Source organism: Nuphar pumila, chromosome 2 (genome assembly GCF_984573655.1).
Source record: "Nuphar pumila chromosome 2, dmNupPumi1.hap1.1, whole genome shotgun sequence".
NCBI classification, from domain to species: Eukaryota; Viridiplantae; Streptophyta; class Magnoliopsida; order Nymphaeales; family Nymphaeaceae; genus Nuphar; species Nuphar pumila.
In genome coordinates, this window is record NC_143250.1 from 19,765,357 (window position 1) to 19,774,314 (window position 8,958).

General features: G+C 38.0%; 1 protein-coding gene across 1 annotated transcript; it reads left to right on the forward strand.

Annotated features, from left to right (window-relative positions):
* Positions 1 to 5,794: 5,794 nt before the first annotated feature.
* On the forward strand, positions 5,795 to 8,719 carry LOC149844958 (CDT1-like protein a, chloroplastic). The gene is made up of 6 exons (XM_089986622.1): positions 5,795 to 6,132; positions 6,501 to 6,620; positions 6,707 to 6,941; positions 7,471 to 8,268; positions 8,364 to 8,565; positions 8,637 to 8,719. The coding sequence occupies exons 1-6, from the start codon at positions 5,795 to 5,797 to the stop codon at positions 8,717 to 8,719; spliced, it is 1,776 nt and encodes a 591-aa protein (XP_089842748.1).
* Positions 8,720 to 8,958: the final 239 nt, after the last annotated feature.

An 8,958-nucleotide genomic window follows, 5' to 3' on the forward strand; every position in this document is an offset into this window, starting at 1 on the left:
ATATATATATATATATATATATATATATATATATATATAACCATTTTAAACATTATGACGGACAAAATGAGGACCATACTGACGTGCAATTCTCTTTAAATCAACGAGTATTTCCTAAAGTTTGTGTTGCGTAGAAAAGTATTTTGATTACTTATGAAATGGTATATTCAACGTTTAGGGGTTGTAAGAAAGGTAGCGATATTTAAGATGAACATACCTAAGACAAAATAAAATAGTTTGAGAAATTTTGTTGCATTATTTATTTTTATTTGAGTTCTTCATAACTAGATGGACAAGTTCATAATTTGTGTTAAAATAATTGGTTTCCTGGAACAACCTAATCATAATTTTTGAAGTATTGTGTCTTGTTACTTTTACAAAGAGACTAGAGCCATTCTGGTAATTTGGTTAAAGTCATATTTTATTTACAAATGATCCACTTTGTAGAAAGCGCTCTATCATCACCTTTAGGAACATTGTGACAATTAAAAGGCATGCTCATTAGTAAGAAAAAATCAACTCTTGTTCTTTTTAGTGCATCAAGTCATCAAAAAAATCATAGTCAAGGTTTATTCCAATAACATGATAAGAAACTTCTTGTCAAGTATTTGGTGTTATCCAATTTTTATGGAAAATTAAAATCTCCTTTACATGAGCCATTGTTAATAAAGTTGTGAAGTAAAATGTTTTACCCAAGGGCAGATTATCTCATCTAGCTACTACATCAATGTACATATCCATTTTAGTTAGTGATTTTGCATTACCCTCAATTAACACTTAATTCTATGGAGGCTACAATGTGAGAAATCTTTTAAGGAGCATAATATCCCCCTCAATGTTGTAGAAATCTTCTAAATCATTCATATAGAGTTCAACTACCATGTATTTGTCTAGGCTTTATCAACAAAAAAAAAATGTTAGGCTCAATCATAAGCTGGTTAGTATCAATGTAACAGTAGTGGTGACACACCAATTATATGGCACAATTTATTGGTTCCTAGTAAAAAAACTAAGGCTCTGTTTGAGAGCCCGTGTTAGAGAGGAAATGAGAGGGGTGTGGTGGGAATGAAGAAAAAAATGGGTGATGAGATTGGAGTTGTCAACTGCATCATTGTGAGGATATAATTGGAAATGACTCATCTTCACTCTCAACACCATTTTTATCTTTCAAATCAATGTTTTCAAACACACATTGGGATTCATTTATCAACAGATTTTTATCTTCTATTCAAACTTGTTTCTATAATCCTTTGAGTTTCCATTGTGGGAACAATTGCTATGGCTAGCCAGGAATAGATTCCGAGAATTGAAAATAGCAAACCAAATAAAAGAAAGCAAATAAGGTCTTCCTCTTGTTGGACCTTAGGGTTCTGATAAAATAAAATTCTTGGATAATACATCATAGGTAAAACCCAAAAAACTTAAGCAATGATACATGCAATCTGTAACAAAATCAGAAATACAGAATTAAGGAAATTAGCATGTACCTGATGTCCCTACCATTGCTCGATGATGAAGCTTGGGTGTCTGAATGTGTGGAACGAGAGAGCCTTCTCCTCTAGATTCTTCTCCGCCTTAGGTGAGTCACATCACAAAATGAGAAGAACCCTCTGATTACCGATTCTTAAAAGCCTTTTGAAAATCGGATGAACAACCCTCAACCATGCATGTTCATTTATAAGATTTTTTTCCGTAACTAATTAACAGTTACAAATAAGTCCACGTTCAATTGAGGGCTTATCTCTAATTCAAAACGTCGCATATTTAAAAGTCCATAACTGTTAGTTATGAAAAATGGATCTGGATCCAATCCGGATCCAAAGTACTAACAATCTCCTACTTGGACAAAAATATGCTATTACCAAATGATTTGAATTACAACTTGAATAAATTGACCTTAATTCTATTCGGGTCCAATTTATATTGCTCAACAAAATTCTATACACATAGAGAAACTTTATGCAATATAAATAAAAGAATCAACCTTTACAATATGTAATCACATATACAAAATGTGTATTTCATTACAACAAAATGGACAAACCCATCATCTTTACATGTTCAGCATATAATCTCGAAGCCAAACCCTTAGTAAGAGGATTTGCAACCATTTCTTTGGTACCAATATTATCAATACATACATGTCGATTCTCAGTCCTTTCCTTGACAACAAAATACTCTAGTTCTATATACTTGCATGATGTAGTACTCTTGTTGTTGTTAGAAAAAGACACAGAGGCTTCATTGTCACAAAATACCCTAAGTGATTTCTCAATGGATTCAACCACTTTAAGTCCAGATATGAAGTTCCGCAACCAGATAGCCTATGACATCGTCTCAAATAGTACAATGAATTCAACTTTCATGGTGTGGGCAACAGTAATAGACTGCTTTCCACTCCTTCAAGAGATAGCACCACCAGCAAGAAAGAAGATATATCCTATTGTAGACTTTCTACTATCAGGACATCCTCCTAGATCAGCATCTGAATAGCCAATCACTTCAAGGTGCTCCGATCTCCTGTAGGTCAATATATAATCTTTTGTTCCTTGCAAATACCGCATGACCTTCTTTGTAGTTGTCCAGTGGGCATACCCTGGATTCGACTGAAATCTGCCAAGAACCCCAACTGCATAGGATATGTCAGGTCGGGTGCAGGTCTATGCATATTACAAGCTACCAATGACTGAAGCATATGGTATTTGGTTCATGAGTGCCTTGTCTTCTTCAGTTTGAGGACAATCCTTGAGGCTCATTTTATCTCATTTAAGTATGGGTGTCGTAGTAGGAGAACAATTCTTCATCCCATACCTTTTGAGAATTTTATTTATATAAGTTCTTTGAGAGAGGCCTAAAACGCATTTTGCTCTGTCTTGATGGATCTCTATGCCGAGAACAAAAGCAGCCTCTCATATGTCCTTCATCTCAAAATGAAGGGAAAGAAACTCCTTGGTTTGTGTGAGCATGACCTTATGGTTTGATGCAAGTAATATGTCATTTACATATAAAACCATGATTATGAACTTACTCTCATTTGTTTTAAGGTATACACATCGATCAACGATATTTTCTGTAAATCTTAAAGTCAGGACGACTTTGGTAAATTTGATGTACCATTGGCGGAAGGCTTGTTTAAGTCCATATAATGACTTATTTAACTTGCAAACCAAACGTTCAAACTCACCTTTAGAGAAACCTTGAGGTTGATCCATATAAACTTTCTCGTCAAGTTCACCATTTAGGAAAGTTGTTTTTACATCCATTTGGTGTAGCTCTAAATCTAAATGAGCTACTAGGGCAACTACAATCCGTATTGACTCTTTAGTTGAGATAGGCGAAAATGTCTCACTATAGTCAATGCCCTCCATTTTGGTAAATGCTTTTGCAACAAGCCTTGTTTTATACTTGTCAACATTAATTTTGGAGTCCCTTTTGGTCTTAAAGATTCATTTACACCCAACGGGTTTGACTTCTCTAGGTAATGTAACAAGGTCCCCATACTTTGTTTTTGGCCATAGAGTTTAGCTCTTCTTTCATGGCTTCAATCCAAAGTGAGGATTGCTTATTTTCAATAGCTTCCATAAATGTTGTGGGTTTGGGTCTAATCTGGGTCTAAATTTGTACACTGTTTTGATATGCACTATCGGGCATGGTGTATTGAGGGACAATGCTCTCTTCCTTCAGAAATTGAGCTAATAGTCCTTCTTGTTGTCCCATATCAGTAAATCGCCTATAGTATTCTCCACCTCTATCGGATCTAATAATTTTGATTATTCTCCCTGTTTGTTTTTCTACATCTTTCTTGAAGTCTTTGAAAACTTGATAGACCTCAAATTTTTCAAATAGAATATACAAATATATAAACCAGGAATAATCGTCAATAAAGGTGACAAAATACTTTTGGCCCATAAAATATGGGGTAAACGGTCCACATATATCAGTATGAATGGTTTTCAATAATTTATCACTTCCTTTGGCATTTTTCTTATATGTGTTTGTCTGCTTAACCTTGATGCGGTCCAAACATGGTTCATTGTCTATGAAATCTAAGGATCTCAAGATCCCTTCTTTCATAAGCCGTTGGACTCTCTCTTTCGAGATGTGTCCTAAACAACGATGCCAAAGAAGATAGGATTGATCATTTATTAGGTTACACTTATTGTCAATTACTTGATTAGTATTAAGAGTTTTTTGGATATGGATTTGGGTTTTCAAACGATACAATCCATCACACAATAATGCATAACCAATCAAGACATTATCTTTATTGATATATACTTTGGACTGATCAAACTTCATACAATATCCAAATTTATCAAGTCTTGATACAGAAATAAGGTTCCTGCTATAGGATGAAACATAAAAAGTATCTACCAAATCTAAAATGAAACCACTGTCTAATACTATTCTGCAGGTCCTAACAACCTTCACATGATACTGCATCTTATTTTCGAAGAAGTTGCTGCTTTCATGACTTGTTTGTTCCCTCTTATTCAGAAATGCCTGCAAAGAATTGGCAATGCGCACAGTGGCACCTGAGTCAATCCACCAACTATTAATTTGAACATCAATCAAATTATATTCATGAGAAACAAATGACAAGTTACTTTTTTTTGCTCAACCAAAATTGGTACTTTACACACTCTGCCTTCTTATGTCCCTTCTTTTTTTAGAAGAAACACTTTACTGCAGAAACATCAGACTTAGCAGGTGCTTGGTTGGGCTGGGAGGCTGACTTTTTCTTGAGCTTCTTCTTAAAAGATTTCTTTTTTGATCCACAAATTTTCAATATAAAAAGGATAAAAAATCTAAATTTAGTGAGTATGGTCTGGGTCTAGTTCATGTAATCCTTATAGGATCTATGTATGGTTTCTCTAATGGTGAGTCTAAATAGACCCGAATCCAAACCTTTTACCGACATCTCAAATTAGGTTTGGGTCTGATTTCATTTCACCTGGGTTTCAACCAAACCGGACGGTTGACACCCCTAATGCCAATGCACAAATATGAAAAAATCATTACCGGGCCACTTAATGGATCAGACCCCAGCAAGACAAACCCTGGGTGAGGCCCACAACCACCCTAGCTTAGGCGGCCCACCTTTGAAAGCTGCGAACACATCATGCACCAGCAGGGTTTGATCGGGAGCCTTTATTTCAACACCTTCACAACCACCCCACTGGCCACGCAGGCAACCCCCATAGTGTTATGGGTATCTTGGATACTTATAGTTGTAGAACTTACCAAGTCTTAGCTTGATTTTCAACTCTTATTTCCAACATGTAGTGGACGTCTAAAGGGTCACCAGAGTGCTTTTCTCTCTCAGATTGAGCATACGAACGGCCTTGACTGCTCCCAAAGAGGTGCGGGTCCAATCCTAGGGACTCAATTGCATCATAACCGCTTCTTTGGTCTGAGTCCAATCAAGTTTTGATGAGTCTAGTAGGCCCAGTGTGGGGTGCCTGGTCACGCTGGACGTGGGCCATGAAACGGCCCTTTGGACAGCCTTAAGGCTTTAACCTTTAGCCCAGATGCAGTGGGCTGGCTCTACTGTTGACCAAGGGCATTTTCGTCATACAGCACATGGCGGGAAGCCCCCGGCCTCACCCATCTCCCGCCAAAAGTCTCCCGCCAAATTCCTTCATCGCTCCTCCCCCCCTCTTTATGTCAGCCAGCCACCAACGATCCGAGATCCCCCGTTTCTCTCTTCCCCCACCACAAAAGAACCCAAACCCTACTCGCTCTCTCTCTCTCTCTCTCTCTCTCTCTCTCTCTCTCTCTCTCTCTCTCTGCAATGGAGCTTCGTTCTCGGAAGAGTTTTGTAGGATCGGAAAAGCCTGTGGAAGAGATGGCCAACGCGACATTGCCGTTCAGCTCCAAGAAGAAGCTTTCGTACCCAGAAACGGGCACCGGCTCTTCCTGCGAGAAATCGCAGCCGTCCGACCCCTCCTTCAGCTTGCAGACTCCGCAGAAACCTGCTGGCCGGCAGGCGAATCGGCGGTACGTGCGATCTGTGGATGAGGTGAAGCGTGTGGCCAAGGAAATGTGCGCGAAGAACAAAGGTTCCGATTCCAAATGCAAATCCTCTGCGAAAGCCGCGAAGAGTAAACCGATTGCCAAGCTTCCAACAAAGTAATTCTTTTTTTTGGGGTTTTTTTCAGCATTTTTGGTGAATAGATTCGATTTATTCATGCAATTGTGAATCTCAATAAGTAGCATTGTTTCCATCATTGGTAGCTTTTTTATCTTATTTTGGATGAGGGTTGATGGGGTTTCTTTGCAATTTCGAGTGCATCAGTTTATTCAGCCTCAAAAGCCTATTGTGTTTTGAAGCTGCGTTTCTTATACATTAAAACCACCCAGCTTTCATGTGATTTTGAACTCCTGATGCCAGTTTTTATACATGCCATTTTGTTGAAATTGTTAAGTTTTGATTCATAATAACGAATGTAGATTGTTGGTCTTGGTCTGAAATCTGGTCTCCTTGTTTTGATGTTCAGATATGAGAGCTTGTGTGATCAATTTGATTCGATGGTCAGTTCAATCAGATTGCTTAAGCTAAAAGGTTACGCATCAACATTTGTCAATATTTGTTCTTCTGTCCAGTCATTGACTAATAGGTGAGTTCGATTTTCTTCATATGTGAATTGGCCACTGTTTTGAAATCTTGTATCGTGAATTGACACTTATTTGGCAATGTTTTCAGGGGGTTCTCTCACAATCATCTGGCAAAGTTGAAATATTTAATGCCAGAGGTGATAGACCTTAGGACCACCCTTTTACAAGACGAGAAAACCAGCTGTATGAAGCCAGAGCTTCTTGTTACATTGAGACCAGAGGCACTAAAGGATGGCACACTGAAGGTGAATAGGGACAGCTATTTAGTCTTGAGCAAGGTGCTCCGGTTTCGGTTATTGTCATTCATAGAAACGAAGCCAGAGGTATCCTATTTTTTCTTTTACAGATGATTTTGTTTATAAATTCATTTTAAGAATACCTGATAATGTGAAAGAGAAAATGAACCATGTTGTAGCATTCGGAACTACATGTACTTCTATTTAATTCTCTACATTTTCATTTGCTATGAATTGCGGTTTAGCATGCGAATGGAAACTTTAACAATTCAGAAGTTCTTGGAAGAACTCAAATTTTTTGTTTTATAGGGACTTGACTGACCTTGATTTGAAAAAAACTGCCAGACATAATCAGAATAAAATGTCGGCATGCAGTTGGAGTCTTTCACTTATTTATTGTATGACTCTAGGAAGCATCTTTAGAAATTCTAGATTTATTTGGTTAATCTTCATCTACTGGTTGAAAGCATAAACTGCCATGTGAAAAATTACAGTTTGGAACCTCTTCTTAATCGTTGCTCTTTTGCCATTGCCTTTTTTCTTTCAAATTGTTGTTCATAGCCCATTGATTCTTACTCGTAGGATCTGGTTATTAAAAATCGTTTCTGCATTTCAGGGCACTGAAATACCAGGGGAAACTTTGCCAGAACCGTTCAGTCAAAGAACACAACCAACATCTATTGATGCATTATTGCCAGAACCAAAGTTTAATATTCAAACTGAAAATAGCTTCATACCCTCAAGGGTTGACGAGGGCTCAACAGCTGAAACTATTTCCATGCAACCTTTAGGGTGTTTTACGAGAGGTTTCCAAAAGCGCTTCTCCCAGAGAACTCGCATTCCAGAATCTGAGAAAACCCAGCTGCTGTCTCCCCCCACACAATACAAATTCAATGTCGATGATACCTCTAGTCCTGTAGCTTCAGCTCCTGCTGTCAATTCCAGAGTTGGGAACTCACCCACCAAACATGTGAAAGTGTCCTCTTTGAGACCCCTTAGCGATAAAAGACTGTCAAGATTTTCCATTTCAATGGATTCAACACCATCAAAAACCACTGTCTTCTGCCAGGACCTCGACTCAACCCCAGTTGCTCCTTCAAAGGTGGACACAATGATCAAGGGCAATCTAAATTGTCCAGCAAAAGAGCTTGCTGGATCTGAGGCTGCTCTGTCAGAACTCCACTCCACTCCAGCAAGACTTATGTCTAACACACCAGATCTGTTCACTCCTAAGAGAGCCAGAATGACTCCAGATGACAATTTGACACCATACGCTAAAGCTCCGAGGCATATGATTAAGAAGTCACTGAATTTTCTTTCACCTGTAAACTCAAACGAGAAAGAAAGTGAAACAAGAAGGCCATCTGTGGATGAAGAGATTATTAGATCTCTTCCTCCAACTCTCTTGCAATCGGTAAGAACAAACTATTTAAGCTATTAGAGGGCATTACATGACAATTTCTGCTGCTTTTTTTATTTGAAAAATTTGACAGCTTCATATTCTGACAGTTGGAAACAAAAGAGAGGAAGATGAGGGAGGAAAATGAGGCAGGGATTCCTGAAGCAAAATTACGTCAGAAAATGATCTGCAGCCTTCCCAAGTTGTTTGACATGATTTACCTCATTCTTCAGTCTGCTAAATGCTCTGTTATCACAAAGCAGGAGCTTGTGTACAAGATAATGGCGCATCACCTTGAAATAGTTGACAGAAGTACGCATTCCAGCAACCATAAAAGTTATTATTCTACATTAAAAAGTCTTGGATATAGCTGCTTTGGGCAGGCTTCCTTGTCATAGTCAAACCATTGAATTTCGTGACAAACAATATATCAGATTTCAGGAAGGAGTCTATGATGTCCAAATGAAAATTGGTTTCTAGAATTGAGAAAAAATAATTGAGTAGAATGGGCCTTTGTGTAAGGACCCCATTGGTTCAGGTTGAATTGCTTGAATCTAGACTCTGCTCATCAGTTCTCTTTTCTTCAGTCTGTTTTCTGTTCAGTCTAGAAACAAAATAATTTGTATACTGCTGCAGGAGAAATTGAAGAACGGTTGAAGCTACTAGAAGAGTTGATTCCGGATTGGATTTGTGGGAAAAAGGCAT

Excerpts from the sequence above, each read along its gene's own strand:
- LOC149844958 (XM_089986622.1), top strand. The coding sequence starts at position 5,795 with ATGGAGCTTCGTTCTCGGAAGAGTTTTGTAGGATCGGAAAAGCCTGTG. Across the intron at positions 6,133-6,500 it reads ATTGCCAAGCTTCCAACAAA|ATATGAGAGCTTGTGTGATC; the intron begins GTAATTCTTTTT and ends TTTGATGTTCAG. Across the intron at positions 8,566-8,636 it reads CCTTGAAATAGTTGACAGAA|GCTTCCTTGTCATAGTCAAA; the intron begins GTACGCATTCCA and ends TGCTTTGGGCAG.